Below are 19624 nucleotides of genomic sequence, written 5' to 3' on the forward strand. Positions count from 1 at the left end.
CCTTGCTTCATATGACTTGTTCTCCAATCAGCCAACATCCTGTTAAATCTCCTCTGCACCCTCTCCATAGCTTCCACAACCTTCCTATAATGAGGTGACCAGAATTGAACGCAATATTCTAAGTGCGGTCTCACCGGAGATTTGTAGAGCTGCAACATGACCTCTCTACTCTTGAACTCAATCCCCCTGTTAATGAAGCCTAGCATCCCATAGGCCTTCTTAATTACCCTATCAACCTGCGCAGCGACCCTGAGGGATGTATGGATTTGAACACCAAGGTCCCTTTGTTCATCCACACTTTTATGTAACTGACCATTAATCCTGTACTCAGTCTTCTGGCTTGTCCTACCAAAATACATCACCTCACACTTGTCCGGATTGAACCCTATCTGCCATTTTTCTGCCCAACTCTGCAGCCTGTCTATATCCACTTGTAACCTTCGACAACATACAGCTCCATCCACAACTCCTCCAATCTTCGTGTCATCCACAAAGTTACTCGCCCATCTTTCCACCTCTACATCCAGGTCATTTATAAAAAGCACGAACAGCAGGGGTCCCAGGACAGATCCCTGCGGCACTCCACTAGTAACCGACCTCCAGGCAGAATACTTTCCTTCCACTACTACACTCTGCTTTCTTCCTTTAAGCCATTTTTTAAAAATCCAAACACCTTTCACACACTCCCGGGATCGGAAACTGAGAGAAGCCCCTTCTGCAACGTCCCATAACTCACTCACGGATTCAGATACAGAGTGAAGCCCAGGCTGCACCGCCCCGTAACAAACTCCCGGATTCAGAGTGAAGCTCTCTCTCCACGGTGCTATAACACACTTCAGGGGTCAGACATGGGGTGAATCTCTCTGGGCACTGTATCATCACACAATTCCACTGTCAGAAACAGAGTGAAGCTGGATCCATACCGTCCCATCAGAGATTCACGGAGTCAAACATAGAAGGAAATTGTAATGTTACGTCTCACAATCCCGTGGTCAGACCCAGAGTGAATCCACCTCTACAACATACCGCCACACTCTCCTGGGTTCAGTGACAGAATACAACTTCTTCCAGGCAGACGCGTCACACGCTCACCAGCTCAAACACAGAGTGAATCACCCTCCATACCATCTCTTCACACTCTCCCGATGTCAAACACTGAGTGACACTTCCTCTCTCCATGCCTGCCCTGTGATGAGGAGCGGGTGAAAGAAGGGGATGATGTCTCACCTCTTCTGCTGGTCAACAATTCACAGATTTGAGCCTTGGTTTCGTTGACAGATCTGTACTTCGTTTCCATCTCAGTGAACAGGTGACGGAGATCGCTGTGCATTCGTTTAACATCGGTCAGATTAGAGTTGAGCGCAGATCGATTCTTGAGACAGGTTCTCCGGGAGAGAATCAGGTGGGAATTTTCGGATATCTTGGATTGAAGGGTTGAGTTTAACTCATGGTAATTTCTGTCGGATGTGATCTGAGACTGACGAATCTGTGATACTGCGAGAGATGGTGAAGGATGTTTAGCCTTTACAGTAACACGTGAGTCAGCGTCACGCTACCGAACGGGTCAGAGAGAGTGTTGTGTCAGTGTCACGGTGAAGGGTGTCACAGTGAAGGGTGTCACATTGAAGGATGTGCTGGTGGCACAGTGAGAGGAGTAGGCACCATTTTGAGGGGCGTGTCTGTGTCACGCTGAGGGGTATATCAATGTCCCGGTGAAGATTTTGTTGATTTTCCAATGGGGGTCTGCGTCAGTATCATGGGGGACATGTCCGAGTTGCTGTGAGGAAAGTGTCTGTGTCACTGTGATGGGTGTTTAGGTGCACTGTCGAGAGTTGAGGCGGTTCATAATGAAGTGTTTCTCGACGTCACGGCGAGGGAAACATCAGTGAGGGGCGTGGGGGTGTCACGGAGGGTAGACTATCTGTGTCATGGTGTGGGGTGCGCTGGTCGCACAGAGAGGGGTGTGTCTGTTTCACGGTGAGAGGCATGTCATGGCTACGGTAGGAGTGTCAGTGTCACGCCAAGGTGTGCGTCGATGTCACGGAGGTTTCGCTGTGAATTTCGGAGCCGATATCCGGGAACGTGTTCACGTTTGCCTGTGTCATGGTGAGGTGAGGGTAATTGCATCAGTGAGCGGTGCATCTGTGTTATGTTGAGGGGCGAAACCGTTTCGGTAAGGGGTGTTACAGTGACGTGTGAGTCTTTGTCACGGTGCGGAGCTGGACGTGTCGGGTTGAGGAGCATGTAGGTGAGTGGTGTCTCAGTGTCACTGTCAAGGGCGTGTCGGTGTCACTGTGGTGCTTTACAATAACAATTTATTTACATTTGGAGCCCTTTCGGCTCACCTTGAGTCGAGAGCCCATCAACAATCACGATAATGGCGGAAGTAACTAGGCAGAGTTGGCAGAGCATACGGTTCTATCTACTTCCCATGGTCTCTTTCAGTGTGTTGGTGAATTCAGCCGTGTCCCTCACTGGGGCTTCCTTCCACCCGCCAGCCGAGGTCTCTCCTTCCACCACGATCACCCCCTCCCTCTCTCAATCTCAGTTTCATTGAGCCTCATCGCTGAGAGTCCAAATTCCTTGACTTCCCTTTACTGACAAGCGTCTCTCTGATTCCAGATACTTAGTCACGTCTCCTGAATGTGATTGATTAAGTTGGAACTGTGGGTGTTTGACTGATTCCTTAGGGGAGGCTTATCAATAATATGTGAATAAATGGGATGCACGGGGAATTGGCTGTCTGGATTCAGTGTTTTACAGTCATGTTTTATTCCACTTTGTTAGTTTACGGTCTGACTCCAACCGGATTCCGTTCGACTCACCATGGATCGACATCCCGACCACTATCACGAAGAGGACGAACGTAACTAGGCAGAGTAGGCAGATCTTACGGTCCGGTCTATTTCCGATGTTCTCGTTCGGCTCCTGTTTATGCGGACCTGTGGAGACGTCATTCAGAGAAACAGAATGAGAATTCATGGGATGGTGTGAGGGGAGCGATGGGCGGGAAAATGTGAGACAATGGGGGAGAGAAAACGAGAAGAGAAAGGAGCTAGGAAATGGCCGCGTGCGAAGAGGAGGCGATGTTCGGTGTGAATGGGGAGTGGGATGTGTGAGAGAAACAGAGAAAAAGTGGGGAAGAGAGGGGGAATGACGAGAGCAAAAAGTGGGAGGGGGGAAGAGACAATGGAGCGAGAGAGAGGGGTGCGAAAGAGTGGAAAGAGGTGTGACGGGTTTATTATTTTTCGTAGCAGTATCATTGTTCGCCCGCTTTGTTCCTTTTTCACGATTATGACGGTCTTGTGGGGATTAACATGTTGTGGGGATTGTGGACTCCATTGTGTTTCTTTGTTTTGTGGCTGCTGGCAAGGAGAAGGGAGCTACGGACAAGTGTTGGTTAGCGCAGCGCTTTACGGTACCAGCGACCCGGGTTCAATTCCCGCCGCTGCCTGCAAGGATTTTCCAAATTCTCCCCAGGAGCCAGTGGATTTCCTCTGGGCGATCTGCGTTCCTCCCACAGTACAAAGACATACCGGTTTTTCGGTTAATTGGTTATTGTAAATTTAACTGTCATTAAAAAGGAATAATTCGGAGTATTGTTAGGCAACGCGGCCTGAATGGCCGGAACAGCCGATTCTGAACTGTTTCTTTATAATAAAAAAACAATATAAATTTTGAGAAAAAAAATAAAAGATGGTGGGAAATTGTATACATATACAACCGGACCACCCGGTGTTTGTGATGGGTATGACTGTCCTGGATGAAAAAAGAGATGGAAGGCTGTAAAATCTCAGACGACACAAAGATTGTAGGTGTTGTGGACAGTGCAGAAGATCGCCAATAGATTCAATGGGGTATGGGTCAGTTGTAGATCTGGGTGGAAAATGGCAAACGTGTTTAGCTCAGGGAAATGTGAGGTATTTTCCTTTGGGGCGTTAATTGTGAAGGGACAGGAGACAGTTAACGACAGAACCCTTAACTGTCGACAGGGAAAGGGATCTCGGGTTGATCACGCGGTTCAATGGAGAGATAAAGAGTTGACTGCAGACGGGCCTTTGGAAAAGTCTCTCTCATGGGAGATCCATTCACAAGATTGTGATGACTGGGATTCACAGTGAATTGGGAATTAAGTTTCCGTACTGGCTTGTCCACAGAACAAAGAGGCCGGCGGACGTCCGTGACTAGTGGTGTTACAAACGGATCCGCACTGGGAACTCTGCTGTCTGCGGCCAAGACTTGTGACAATCTGGTCATTTAACAAGGCTTTGTGTGTTTCGAACATTCTGCATCGTCGACCAGCCAGTACAGCACAGGAACAGGCCCTTCGGCCGGCAATGCTGTCCAGGATGCATTCCCTCTGGTGTTAGACATTTCGCATTTGGGAATGATACCATCTGTAACTCTTATGATCTTGTGCCGTCCCTGAGCATTTCGTCTACCAAGGTGCAGCATTTTACGTTTCTCCGGATTAAACACCATCTGCCATTCCTCCATCCCATATCAGAAACTGATCCATGTCCTACGGAATTCTTTGCAGGTCCTCTCAACGAACACAATACCCATCAACGTATCATCTACAAACATACCAAACCACACATCTACATTCTCATCCAGATCGTTTATATATTATTATCTGATTATCTGATTTACTGCAATTTATATATAACCATATAACAATTCCAGCACGGAAATAGGCCATCTCGGCCCGTCTAGTCCGGGCCGAACGCATACTCTCACCTGGTTCCATCGACCTGCACTCAGCCCATATCCCTCCCTCCATTCCTTTCGTGTCCATATACCTGTCCATTTTATTTAAATGACTATATCGAACGTGCCTCCACCACTTCTACTGGAAGCTCGTTCCACACAGCCACCACTCTCTGTGTAAAGAGGTCCACCCTAAACGTTTACCCCTTAACTCTCAACGCATGTCCTCTTGTGTGAATCTGCCCTACTCTCAATGAAAAAAAAATCTATCCACGTCAACTCTGTCTATCACCCTCATAATTTTAAATTCATCTATCAAGTTCATTCTCAACCTTTTACGCTCCATTGAATAAAAGCCTGAGTTGTTCTAACTTTCTTTGTAAATTTGGTGCTGAAAGCTGGGTAACATTCTCGCAAATCTCATTTGTACTCTCTCTATATATAGTTGACATGTTTCCTATAGTTCCGTGACCAGAGCTGTACACAATACTCGAAATCTGGCCTCACCAATGCCTTTTACAATTTTAACATTACATTACAACACCTATACTCAATGCTCTGATTTATAAAAGCCAGCATACAAAAAGCTTTCTTCACCACCCGATCCACATGAGATTCCACCTTCAGGGAACTATGCACCATTATTTCTAGATCACTCTATTCTACTGCATTCCTCAATGCCCTACAATTTACCATGTATTTCCAATTTTGATTAGTCCGACCAACATGTAGCACCTCACACTCATCAGCATTAAACTCCATCTGCCATCGTTCAGTCCACTCTTCTAACTGACATAATTCTCTCTGTAAGCTTTGAAAACCTACTTCATTACGCACAACGCTACCTATCTTAGATTCATCTGCATACTTACTATCCAATTTACCATCCCATCATCCACATGATTAATGTATATGACGAACAACATTGGACCAGGTACAGATGTTTGATTAACACCACTGGTCACCGGCCTCCAAACTGACAAACAGTTTTCCACCACTACTCTCTGACATCATCCATCCAGCCACTGATCAATCCATTTTACTACTTCAATATTAATACCTAACGATTAAACCTTCCTAACTAATTTTCCGTGTGGAACCATGTCAAGGCCTTACTGAAGTCCATATAGACAACATCCACTGCTTTACCATCGTCAATTTTCCTAGCAACCTTTCCAAAAAAATCAATATGATTTGTCAAACATGAACTTCCACGCACATATCCATGTTGACTGTTGTTTATCAGACCCTGTCTATCCAGATAATTAGAAGTAATCCAGATATACATCACAGACAGGAGGGATCCCACCCACATTGATAGATAAGGTCACTTCATTGGTGAAGAACAAGGTTACTCAATCACAGAACGTAGAATAAAGTATCAAAATTACAGACAAATTGCAGTTCAAGTAGACTATAAGGTTTAAGAGCCACGAAGATCAAGATTTGGTGTCAAGAGTACATATTTTCGTATCAGGGGTCCGTTCAATAGTCTGACTACAGTAGTGTAGAAGCTGTCCTTGAGCCTCCTGATACATGCTTCCGCATTTTCCCTCCGATGGGAGGGTGCAGAAGACAGAATGTCCGGGGACCTTGATGACGCTGGGTGCTTTATTGAAATAGCAGTATGTGTAGAAAGTGTTAATGGAGGGGAAGCTGGTTTCGGAGCTGGGCTCAGCTCTTTCCACAACGCTCTGCAGTTTCCAGCGGTCATGGGCAGAGCAGTGATTATATTTTTAGTGAGGAACCAGGACGTTTCATGAGAACAGGGTAGTAGACATGGTGAACAGGGAAGAAAATAAAACATTTTTTTCACTTGGTAGACTACTCTGTGTAATGGTGTGGGTACCAAGAGGGGTTTGAATGATTGATAGGATCGGATTGATAGACATAATGGACGCTTGACAAGTCCTGTATCAAGATCCCAGATGGCAGATCACTCTGGAAGATGAGAGAGAGTGGAATGTGGAGAGAGACCGAGAAGGAATGGAGCGGTGAGACTGGGCGGTAGAGCGAAAGATAGGGAGAGTAAAAGAGAAAAGGGGGAAGGAGTTGACAGGTGGCTTGTGACCCAAATAGATTTATGGGGCGGATTTGACTGGAGGACAGAGCAGGAATTGTTAGTAGACGTACCATTCAGAGGCTTGGACAAAGCTGTCAACAAGATCTCAGATGGTAGACTGGTCTGGACATGGCGTGGAACCCAGGGAGTTCTTGTTTGAACAATTTTATTACGGAAGACTGATCAGGTAGATGTGCTGGATTTAATGCACATAGATTTTAACAAGGCCCCAGATGGTATACCGGTCTGGGAGATGCCGTTGCACTCCGGGAGAGATGGCTGATTAGATGTACAATTGGCTTGGCGATAGGAGACAAGGTTTAGGTTAGCAGTTCATTTCTCAGACTAGAAGCCCGTCACTAGCTGCGTTCACGGATGGTCGGTGGTGGGACCAGTGATCTTTGTCAACTATATCTACCATTAAAAGCAGATTATACAATACACGGTAGGTAGACTAGCATATGTCATTAACGTTGCTGGCGTTTTTAAGCAGTGAAGGTAGTTAGTTATCTCTTATAGTTAGTTATCTCTTAATCGGGATCTCGATTAGCCCGGGATGTGGCCGAACAGCAGCAGATGCAATTTAATTTGAGCTATGGTATTTCAGGAAGACCAACAAAAGCGTAGAACTTGTGTCAAGGAAGGTTTCCTGCCACAATATGTAAATAAGCTTAGAGGAGGAGACTCTGTACTTGATTTGGTATTTGGAAATGAACCTGGTCAGGTGTGAGATCTCTCAGTGGGAGAGCAGTTTGGAGATAGTGATCATAATTCTCTTTTTTACAATATCATTGGAGGTAGATAGGAAAAGTCAAGTTGGAAAAGCGTTTAATTGGAGTAAGGGGAATTATAAAGCTATCAGGCAGAAAACTGGAAGCTTAATCTGATAACAGATGTTCTCAGGGAAAAGTACGGAAGAACTGTGGTTATTTCTGTGGAGTTCTGTATAAGTACGTTCCAATGAGACAATGAAGTTATGGTAGGGTACAGGAACTGTGGTGTACAAAGGCTGTAATAATTCTAGTCAGGAAGAAAAAAAAAACTTACAATAAGTTTAGAGAGCTTGGTAATGTCTGAGATCAACCCAGATATGTGTGAAGTGGTTGCGGTTCATTTTGGTAGGTCAAATATGATGGCAGAATATAGTATTAATGGTAACAGTCTTAGCAGTGTGGAGGATCAGAGGGATCTGGGGGTTCGAGTCCATAGGTCTCTCAAAGCAGCTGGGCAGGTTGACTCTGTGGTTAAGGAGGCGCATGGTGTATTGGCCGTCATCAATCGTGGAATTGAGTTAAGGAACCGAAAGGTAATGTTGCAGCTAAAAAGACCCTGGTCAGACCCCACTTGGAGTACTGTGCTCAGTTGTGGTCGCCTCACTACAGGACGGATGTGGAAGCTATAGAAATGATGCAGAGGAGATTTACAATGATGTTGCCTGGATTAGGGAGCATGCCTTATGAGAATAGGTTGAGTGAAATGAGCCTTTTCTCCTTGGAGTGACGGAGGATGAGAGGTGATCTGATAGAGGTGTAGAAGATGATGAGAGGCATTGATCGTGTGGATAGTCAAGAGGCTTTTCCCCCAGGGCTGAAATAGTTGCCACAAGAGGACACAGGTTTAAGGTGCTGGTGAGTAGGTACAGAGGAGATGTCAGGGGTAAGCTTTTTACTCAGAGAGTGGTGAGTGCGTGGGATGGGCTGCCGGCACCGGTGGTGGAGGCGGATACGATAGGGTATTTCAAGAGACTTTAAGATAGGTACATGGAGCTTAGCAAAATGGAGGGTTATGTGCAAGCCTAGCAATTTCTAAAGTAGGGACATTTTCAGCAGAACTTTGTGTGCGGAAGGACATGTATTTTTTCTATGTTCTATGTTCTAACTTACACGGTCAACGTGAGGAGCCTTGGGAAATATTACAGAGCGGAGGGACCCAGGGCTAGAGATACAAGGTTCCTGAAAGTGGAGTCACGGTTAGACGGGGACCGTGGAGAGTGTTATAGAACAGAGAGACCCAGAGGTAAAGGTACACGGTCTCCTATAATTGGAGTCACAGGTAGACAGGGACACTGGGGAGTGTTGTCGACAGAGCGACCCAGAGGTACAGGGACATGGTTCGCTGGAAGTGGAGTCACAGGTAAACAGGGAACCGGGAGAATGTTGTAGAACAGGGGGGTCCAGGGGTACAGCTACACGGTTCCTGCAAAGTGCAGTCATAGGTGGAAAGGGCGTTGAAGAAAACGTCTGTCGCACCGTCCTTCATTAGATGGGTAGATGAGTACATAAGTAATGATTACAGCAGTAGGGAGGTCACGTTGGAACTGTACAAGACGTCAGTGAAACCACCCTTGGAGTAGAGTGATCCCTTGCTGTCGTCCTCCTCTAGGTAAGATGCCACTGAGCTAGAGACAGTGCAGAGGAGATTTGCGAGGACATTGCAGGGACTTGAGTGACTGAATTACTGAGACTTTCTATCTCGGAGCACAGAGGCGACCTTACAGAGTTGTATAAAACCACATGGGCCATAGTCAAGGTGAATGCACATAATCATTTTTGTCTAGGCTTGGATAATCGTGGACCAAAACGCTCAGGGATAAGGTGATAGCAGAAGGTGGGGACAAGAGTGAAATCTTTTGTTTTAACCCGGACAGTGGTCCGTCTGTGGAACGAGCTGCCGGAGGAAGTGGTCGAAGCAGATACATTAGAACTTGAACACTTGTGCGCATAGCTCGTGATCACTTTCAGAGTGACGTCATTATTGTGAACTCTGACCTGCCTGTGCTATCACTGACATTTCGGAGGGTCCCGAGGCAATGACAGGATCTTCATACTCTTCCATGAGATGTTCGCCTTTCGGAAGTTTCAGCAATGAGTAGGTGGAGTTCAGCCCGTCTGAGAGAGAATGAGAGAGAGAGAGAGAGAGAGAGAGAGAGAGAGAGAGAGAGAGAGAGAGAGAGAGAGAGAGAGAGAGAGAGAGAGAGAGAGAGAGAGAGAGAGAGAGAGAGAGAGATAAATTAAAGGAGTTAATGTACTTTGCCTATCGGCGGCGGCAACAGCACTCTCTGAAGCGGAATTTCTCGTAGTTCTGCGACGGTTATTTAAAAAAAGGGGGATTCGGGAGCGTGAGTCCATTGTACGTGGCCTGTCAGTGGCTATAACCGGAGCAGCAATCGTCAGCTGGACAGCAGGGAAGGTTAAAGCATAAAAGGCTGATACTGCCTAGCGGAGCGTTCACCAAAGGAGTGGTAGTCAAAGGAATTATCTGAGACAGAGCGATGGGGCTTTGGTTTATTCGGGCTTCGACGATAACGGGTCGAGGAGAGGTAAGCTACCTGTGAGGAATAGAACAGGCCGTGTGGCTGTGAGGCCGGTATTCTATACTGCGTGTCAGATGTGGGAAGTCCGGGAGATTCACAGCCTCCCGGACGGCCACATCCGCGCCTGTTGCGTCAAGCTGCTGCTCCTGTAGGGTAAGGTAAGGTACAGGAACCGTGGGGTACAAAGGCTGTAATAAATCTATTCAAGAAGTAAAGGAAAGCTTACAGAGGTTTTAGAGAGCTAAGTAAATGTTAGAGATCAGGAAAATTATAACGTTAACGGGAAGGAGGTTAATATGGAAATGAGGGGAGACAGAATGTGCCAGAAGAAGGTTTTGGCTGACAGGATTAAGGAAACCCCCAGCCATTACACAAGTATGTGAGGAGCATGAGGATAAGATGTAAAAGACTAGGACCTATCAAGTGTGACAGTGGGAAAGAGTGCATGGAAACGGAGGAAATAGCAGAGACACTTAATTAGTACTTTACTTCATATATTCACTGAGAAAAAAATATCTTGGTGACAGTAGTGATGACTTGCAGCAGACTGAAAAGCTTGAGCATGTCGATATTAAGAAAGAGGATGTGCTAGAGCATTTGGAAAACATCAAGTTGGATATGGCGCCGGGATCGGAAGAGTTATACCCCAGGCTACTGTGGGAGGCGAGGGAGGAGATTGGTGACCCTCTGGCGATGATCTTTAGATCATCAATGTGGACAGGAGAGTTTCCCGATGATTAGAGGTTTGCGGATGCTGTTCCTTTATTTAAGACAGTGAGTAGAGATAGGACAGGAGATTGTAGACCAGCGAATATCATCTCAGTGGTGTGTAGGTTGATGGAGAAGATCCTGAGAGACTGGATTTATGAACATTTGGAAGCGGTATAATATGGTTAGGTGTAGTCAACATGGCTTTTTCAAGGGCAGGTCGTGCCGTCCGAGCCTGACTGAAATTTTGAGGATATAACTAAACGCATTGTCTATGGATTCAGCAAGGCATTTAATAAGGTACCCCATGCAAGGCTTACTGAGAAAGTAAGGAGGCATGTTAAGCAAGGGTACTTTACTTTGTGAATCCAGAAATGGCTTGCCCAGAAAAGGCAAAGAGCACATTCTGCATTGGTCGGTCACCAGTGGAGTGCCTCAGAGATCTGTCCTCGGTCCCTTACTCTGCGTGATTTTTATAAGTGACCTGGATGAGGAAGGGGAGGAACGGGTTGGTAATTTTTCTAATTTTTTCTAATTTTTCTAATGCCACAACGGTTGGACAACATCCATGTTGTGGATAGGGTGGAGTGATGTCAGTGGCTACAGCAGGACAATGATAGGATGCATAACTGGGCTGAGAAGTGGCGGATGGAGTTCAACCCAGAGAAGTGTGAAGTGGTTTATTTTGGTAGGTCAAATATGATGGCAGAATATAATATTAATGGTAAGACTCTTGGCAGTTCGGAAGATCAGAGGGATCTTGGGGTCCGACTCCAAACGACGCTCAAAGCAGCTGCGCAGGTTGACTCTGTGGTTAAGAAGACGTGCGGTGTATATGCCTTCATCAACCGTGAGATAGAGTTTAGGAGCTGAAAGGTAAATTTGCAGTTCCTTCCTATTAGCCTTACAATCTTCTAGATCTCTAACATCACCAAGCTCTCTGAAACTTTCGTAAGCTTTCTCTTTCGTGTTCATTAGATTTATTACAGCCTCTGTACACCACGGTTCATTTACCCTACCATAACCTCACGGTCTCATTCGAACGTATCTGTACAGAACTCCACACAAATATCCACAAAACATTTGCCACATTTCTTGCGTACTTTTCCCCGAGAACATCTGTTTCCAATTTAAACATACAGTTTCCTGCGTGATTGCCTCATAATTCTCATTACTCCAATTAAAAGCTTTTCTAACTTGTCTGTTCCTATCTCTCTCCAATGATGTTGTAACGGAGATAGAATTATGATCATTATCTCCAAAATGCTCTCCAACTGAGTATCATTTCTCAGTATCAAATCAAGTACAGCCTCTCTTATGTTAGGCTTATATACATATTGTTTCAAGAAACCTTCCTGAACACACCTAACAAACTCGGTCTCATCTAAACCCCTTGCTCTAGGGAGATGCCAATCGATATTTGAAAAAGTATAATCACCCATCACGAAAACTCTACTATTATTATTAAACCTTTCCAGGAAATGTTTCCCAATCTGCTCCTCGATATTCCTGTTACCATTGAGAGGCCTATAAAAAACACCCAGTGAAGTTATTGACCTCTTCTTGTTCCTAACCTCCAACCACAGAGACTCCGTGGACAAACCCTCCATGGTATCCACCTTTTCTTCAGCCGCGACACTATCTCTGATCAAGATTGCCACGTCCCTACCTCTTTTGCCTTCCTGAAACATGTAAAACCCGGCACCTGAAGAAACCATTCCTTTCCCTGATCCCTCCAAGTTTCTGTAATGGCCACCGCATCATATCTCCACGTACTGATTCACGCTCTAAGCTCATCCGCTTTGTTAACAGCTTTAATGGGTCAGCAGGAAGTGTCGGCGGAGTTCATGGAGGGAAGACTGGTTTCAGAGATTTTCTCAGCTGTGTCCATGAGTATGAAGTAATGCATTTTGGGCTGACAAACAAGAAGAATGAGTCCCGGATTAATGGTCAGTTACTTAAAAGTGTGGATGAATAAAGGGACCTTGAGGTTCAAATCCACTCATCCCTTAAGGTCGCTGCGCAGGTAAATAGGGTAGTATAGAAAGCCGATGGGATGCTCGGCTTCATTAACAGGGGGATTGAGTTCGAGAGTAGAGAGGTCATGTTGCAACTCTACAAATCCCTGGTGAGACAGCTCTTAGAGTATTGTGTTCAATTCTGGACTCCTCATTATAGAAAGGATGTGGAAGCTATGAAGAGGATGCAGAGGAGATTTACCAGGACGTTGCCTGGTTTGGAGAAAAAGTCATATGAAGCAAGGTTAGCAGTGCTGGGACTTTTCTCTTTGGAGCTTAGAAGAATGAGAGGGGACTTGATAGAGGTCTACAAGATTATGAGAAGCATAGATAGGATGGATAGTCAGTAACTGTTTCCCAGGGCATCAATAGCAAACACCAGAGGGCATATGTACAAAATTAAGGGAGGGAAGTTTAGGGGAGACATCAGGGGTACTTTTTTACACAGAAGGTATTGACAGACTGAAATGACTTGCCAGGGATGGTGGTGGAGGCTAAAACATTAGGGGTATTTAAGAGCCTCTTGGACAGGCGCATGAATGAAAGAAAAATACAGAGTTATGTGGTATTGTGAGTTTAGTTCTTTTTTAAGGATTATATGGGTCGGTAGAACATGAAGGGCTGAAGGGCCTGTACTGTGACGTAGTGTTCTATTTGCTGAAGGGACATAACTTTAGGGTTGAAGATCAGACAGACAGACAGACAGACAGACAAACTTTATTGATCCCGAAGGAAACAGGCCCTTCACCCCTTCACTTTCTACCGACCCATATAATCCTTAAAAAAATACTAAACCCACACGACCCCATAACTTTGCACGCTGGAAGTCCGTCAGTAGAGGTGTTAACTAACATTTCAGGGGTGGATCCAGTGATCTTTGTCAACTGTATTGACCATTTGTAACAGATTATACAAGACTCGGCTGGTGAGCTTGCGGACGATTCTAACGTTGGTGGCGTTGTTAAAAGTGAAGACATTTCAGGGGAATATCACTCAGTTGGAGAGGTGGGCTAAGCAGTGGCAAATGCAGTTTAATTCGGACAAGGGCGGGCTGTTTTTGCTGCAGCGGAGTGAGCCGGGAGCAGAGTGAAGGCCTAAGGGCTTTGGCTCAACGGGATTAGTTTGGAAAAGGGCGAGGCAAGGTAGGTTTAGGTTTCAGTTTTTCCTGTTATTTGAGGAAAGGGGAAGTATAAGTGTCAGGGCTCCAGCCTCCTAGCCTCTCGACGTCCACATCTGCGCCAGGTGCGCCGAGTTGCAGCTCCTAAGGGACCGTGCTAAGGAACTGGAGCTGCAGCTCGTTGACCTTCGTCTGGTCAGGGAGAGTGAGGAGTTGATAGAGAGGAGTTACAGGCAGGCGGTCACACCGGGACCACGGAAGGCAGACAGGTGGGTCACGGTTAGGAGGGGGAAGAGGAAGATACCAGAGAGTTCCCCCGTGACTATACCCCCTGACAATAAGTACTCCTGTTTGAGTACAGTTGGGGGGAGATAGCCTACCTGGGGGAAGCAACAGTGGCCGTGCCTCCGGCATAGAGTCCAGCCTTGCAGCTCAGAAGTGTAGGGAATGGAAGAAGAAGGCGGTAGTAATAGGGGACTCGATAGTTATGGGGTCAGATAGGCGATTCTGTGGACACGATCACGAGACCAGGATGGTAGTTTGCCTCCCTGTTGCCAGGGTTCGGGATGTTTCTGATCGCGTCCGAGATATCCGGAGGTGGGAAGGTGAGTAGTCTGAGGTCATTGCTGAGGGATTAGAGCAGGGGGCAGGGATTGAATTTTCTGGATCATTAGGACCTCTATTGGGGCGGTTGTTTCACTTGAATCCTAGGGGGACCAATATTCTGGATGGGAGATTTGCTATGGCTAATGGGGAGACTTTAAACTAGAATGGTTGGGGGTGGGAATCAATTTGAAGAGACTAGGGAAGAGGAGGTTAGTTCACAAATAGAGAAAGCTAGTAGACAGTATGTGAGGGAGGATAGGCAGGTGATAGAGAAGGGGAGCTCTCAGACCGAAGATGTAGGAGAGAAGGAAGAAAAGTATAATAAAGTTGATCGCATTGTTAGGGATAGAGAGGAAGAGGTGGAGAGTTTCTTAAATGCATCTAGTTTAATGCTAAGAGCATTGTAAGGAATGTGGATGAGCTTAGAGCATGGATTGATACCTGGAAATATGATGCTGTAATTATTAGTGAAACATGGTTGCAGGAGGGGTGTGATAGGCAACTAAATATTCGTGGATTTTGTTGTTTCACGTGTGATGGAATCGGAGGGACAACAGGAGGAAGTGTTGCATTGCTTGTCCGAGAAAATATTAGAGCAGTGCTTGGGCAGGATAGAATAGAGTGGTCATCTAGGGAGGAAAATTGGGTGGAATTGAGGAATGGGAAAGGTGTAGTATTACTTATAGGGGTGTATTATAGACCACCTAATGGGGAGTGAGAACTGGAGGAGCAAATTTGTAAGATGATAGCTGATATTTGTAGTAAGTACAAGGTTGTGATTGTGCGAGATTTTAATTTTCCACAGATTGACTGGGAAACCAATTTTGTAAAAGGGCAGGGTGGTTTGGAGTTTGTAAAATGTGTGTTGGATAGCTTGTTTTGCAGCAATACGTAGAGGTACCGACTGGAGAAGGGGCAGTGTTGGATCTCCTGATAGGGAATAAGATAGGTCAGGTGACGGACGGAAGTGTTGGGAAGCACTTCGGGTCTAGTGATCACAATACCATTAGTTTCAATATAATTGTGGAGAAGGATAGGACTGGACCCAGGATTGAGATTTTTGTTTGGAGAAAGGCTATCATTGAGGAGAAGCGAAAGGACTTAGATGGAGTGGATTGGGACAATTCGTTTTATGGGAAAGATGTAACAGAGAAATGGAGACCATTTAAAGGTTACATTTTGAGGGAACATAATCTTTATGTTCCTGTTAGTTTGAAAGGAAAGGTTGAAAGTTTGAGAGCGCCATGGTTTACAAGGGATATTGAAAAATTGTTTCGAAAAAAGAGGGAAATCCATAATAAATATATGCAGCATGGAGTAACTGAGGTGCTCGAGGAATATAAAGAATGTAAAAAGAATCTTAACAAAGAAACTAGAAAAGTTAAAAGAAGATACGAGGTTGCTTTGGTAAGTAAGGAAAAAATAAATCCGAAGAGTTACTACAGTTATGTTAATAGCAAAAGGATAGTGAGGGATAAAGTCCGTGCCTTAGAGTATCAGAGTGGACAGCTATGTGTGGAGCGGAAAGAGATGGGAGGATTTTGAACAATTTCTTTTCTTCGGTATTCACTAAGGGGAAGGATATTGAATTGTGTAAGGTAAGGAAAACAATTAGTGAAGTTATAGGAACTATGACGATTAATGAGGATGAAGTACTGGCACTTTTAAGGAATATGAAAGTGGATAAATCTCCGGGTCCTGACAAGATATCCCTAGGACCTTGAGGAAAGTTGGTATCGAAATATCAGGGGCTCAGACAGAAATATTTCAAATGTCATTAGAAACGGGGATTGTGCCGAAGGATTGGCGTATTGCTCATGTGGTTCCATTGTTTAAAAACGGTTCTAAGAGTAAAATTAGTAATTATAGGCCTGTCAGTTTGACGTCAGTGGTGGGTAAATTAATGTGAAGTATTCTTAGAGACGGTATATATAATTATCTGGATAGAAAGGGTCTGATTAGAAACAGTCAGAATGAATTTGTGCGTGGAATGTCATGTTTCTCAAATCTTATTGATTTTTTTGAAGAAGTTACGGGGAAAGTAGACGAGGGTAAATCAGTGGATGTTGTCTATATGGACTTCAGTATGGCCTTTGGCAAGGCTCCGCATGGAACGTTAGTTAGGAAGGTGCAATCGTTAGGTATTAACATTGAAGCAGTAAAATGGATTCAACAGTGGCTAGATGGGAGATGCCATAGAGTAGTGGTGGATAACTGTTTGTCAGGTTTGAGGCCGGTGACTGGTGGTGTGCGTCAGGGATCTGTATTGGGTCCAACGATGTTTGTCATATACATTAATGATCTGGATGATGGGGTGGTAGATTGGATTAGTAAGTATGCAGATGATACTAAGTTAGGTGTCGTTGTGGATATTGAAGTAGGTTTTCAAAGCTTGCAGGGAGATTGAGGCCAGTTAGAAGAGTAGGCTAAACGATGGCAGATGGAGTTTAATGCTGATGAATGTGGGGTGCTACATTTTGGTAGGAATAATCCAAATAGGACATACATCGTAAATGGTAGGGCATTGACAAATGCAGTAGAACAGTGTGATCTGGGAATAATTGTGCATAGTTCCCTGAAGGTGGAATCTCAAGTGGATAGGGTGGTCAAGAACGCTTTTGCTATGCTGGCCATTATAAATCAGAGCATTGAGCATAGGAGGTGAGATCTAATGTTAAAATTGTTCAGGGCATTGGTAAGGCCGAATTTGGAGTATTGTGTGCAGTTCCAAACACCAAATTATAGGAAAGTTATCAACAAAATAGAGAGAGTACTGAGAAAATTTACTAGAATGTTACCTGTGTTTCGGCACCTAAGTTACAGGGAAAAGCTGAACAAGTTAGCTCTTTATACGTTGGAGCGTAGAAGTTTAAGGGGGGACTTGATAGACGTTTTTAAAATGAGGGGGATAGATCGAATTGTCGTGGATAAGCTTTTTCCATTGAGAGTAGGGAAGAATCAAACAAGAGGACATGATTTCAGAGTAAGGGGGCAAAAGTTTAAGTTTACTCGGATAGTGTTAGCTGTGTGGAATGAGCTTCCAGTAGAAGTGTTAGTTGCAGGTTCGGTATTGTCATTTGAAGTAAAATTGGATAGGTATACGGACAGGAAAGGAATGGAGGGTTATGGGCTGAGTGCGGGCCACTGGGACTAGGTGAGTGTAAGCGTCGGCATGGACTAGAAGCGCCGAGATGTCCTGTTTTCGTGCTGTAATTTTTAAATGGTGATATGCTTAATCGAGAAACACAGCACAGTTGTCTAAGATGATAGCAGAAAGAGTTTTGACTGGGGACCGAGTGACGACTTTTTTTTACCCAAGCTGGAACGACCTGGCAGGGTAAGTGATCGGTGTAGCTGCTTTATGACTTGAATACTTGGGCATATGGCACGTGACCCCTTCAGAATGACGTAATGACTGTGATCTCTGACCTGCTTGTGCAGTCACTGTTATTTCGGTGGGACCCGAGGCGATGGGAGGATCTTCATTCTCATCGATGAGAAGTTCGTCTTTCCGAAGCTTCAGCACTGAGTAGGTGGCGCTCAGACCGTCTGAGAGAGAAAACGAGGGAATGAGAGAGAGAGAGAGAGAGAGAGAGAGAGAGAGAGAGAGAGAGAGAGAGAGAGAGAGAGAGAGAGAGAGAGAGAGAGAGAGAGAGAGAGAGAGGACGTTTGAGAATGGGGCGATTGAGAACAGAAAGATTTAACAGAGAGAGGGGGGAGAGTAGGGACAGTAGGGAGAGAGCATTATGTGATGGTGAGAGAAAGGGCTGAGAGACACTGAGAGGACGTGAAGGAGAGATTAAATTTAGAGAGCAACACGGGGAAACCGAGCAGGAGAGAAAGGGTGAAATGAGTGGATGGAGAGGGAAAGAGGGTGAGAGATGGGGGCGATGGGTGGCAAATGGGAGAGAATGGGAAGAGGGAAAGGAGTGAGAATTGGGACAGGGAGGGACGGATAGAGAAGAAGGAGGGAGTTTCGAGTGACGGGGGAGTGAAAAGTGTGAGAACGATCGGGAAAGAGTAAAGGAGAGAGGGGTAGAGTGGGAGGAGGAGACTGAGGGACAGAGTGAGAGAGAAGGAATTGGTGACAGAGAGGGAAAAGACAGAGGGTTATGTTTGTAGTATTTTGCTCGTCGTTATATTATTGTTTGAAACTTTGTTCTTTTTCACACATTGGATATATAACGTTTTGCAGCTCGGGAATTTATAGTCAGTCTCTGTAGTCGGTTAGATGGTCGGCACAACATTGTGGGCCGAAGGGTGTGTAATGTGCTGTAGGTTTCTCAGTTCTATGACATGGTGATACACGATTTCGTATCTTTCCTCCCATTGGTTTGGTGCAGAAGAGGGATGGGTGGGGGTGGGTGAAGGCAGAGTTTTGATGAAGCTGGCTGTTTTCCCGAGGCAGCAGGGAGTGCAGTCAGAGTTCATGGAGGGGAGGCTGGTTTCGGAGTTGTGCTCAGCTGCGTACACAGAGCTCTGAAGTTTCTCAAGGTCACGGACAGAGCAGTTTCTATATTATGAATGAGGAACCAGGACAGTTTATGAGAACAGGGAAGTAGACGAGAATGTGTGGGGAACTCAATGAGGAATTCACGTTTCCACTTTCTAGGTCACTCTATATAATGGTGTGGGGACCAGGGGGATTTTACTGACTGATTTTTCGCATTGTTAGGCATACTGCACACTGACTTTAAAACATCCATTCACAAGGTCCCTGGAAGCCGATAACTCCAGAAGCTGGAAGAGAGGGTTGGGAGAGGCAGAAAAGGAACACTGAGCACTGATAGACGGATGGAGAGGAGAAGATAGAGCGGCTGGAAGATGGTGTGAGACCCAGGGTGATTTGTCGGGCTGGTTTCACCGGGTAAGACAGATCAGGCGCTGAGAGTAAATGGAGCGGTGATAGACTATAACACGGCGATTAACAAGGCCGAGATGGTTGTCTATTCTGGAGGAAAATTTGGAAAGCAAAGAGATCTGTTTGACTAATTTGAATTCAGCAGGACTGATCAGGACGGGATGGTAGATATTATGTTGCAAATGGTATACCGCTCTGGAAAATCATTAGACCATAAGACCATAAGAGT

At 45.4% G+C, this 19624-nt stretch overlaps 2 protein-coding genes across 2 annotated transcripts in view; one reads left to right on the forward strand and one right to left on the reverse strand.

Annotated features, from left to right (window-relative positions):
- The window catches only part of LOC140722164 (NACHT, LRR and PYD domains-containing protein 12-like), a 651684-nt gene that overhangs the window by 412387 nt on the left and 219673 nt on the right, over window positions 1–19624 (forward strand). The gene's annotated exons all lie outside the window — the stretch shown is intronic.
- Window positions 1–19624, reverse strand: part of LOC140722163 (oxidized low-density lipoprotein receptor 1-like) — a 75133-nt gene that overhangs the window by 52942 nt on the left and 2567 nt on the right. Inside the window, exons 3-6 of the mRNA XM_073036955.1 lie at window positions 17964–18083; window positions 9541–9660; window positions 2826–2942; window positions 1228–1494 (exon numbers count right to left, since the gene is read on the reverse strand). Coding sequence (XP_072893056.1) covers window positions 1228–1494; window positions 2826–2942; window positions 9541–9660; window positions 17964–18083 — 624 coding nt within the window. The remainder of the gene's footprint in view (window positions 1–1227; window positions 1495–2825; window positions 2943–9540; window positions 9661–17963; window positions 18084–19624) is intronic.

Source organism: Hemitrygon akajei, unplaced genomic scaffold, assembly GCF_048418815.1.
Source record: "Hemitrygon akajei unplaced genomic scaffold, sHemAka1.3 Scf000071, whole genome shotgun sequence".
Classification (NCBI taxonomy): domain Eukaryota; kingdom Metazoa; phylum Chordata; class Chondrichthyes; order Myliobatiformes; family Dasyatidae; genus Hemitrygon; species Hemitrygon akajei.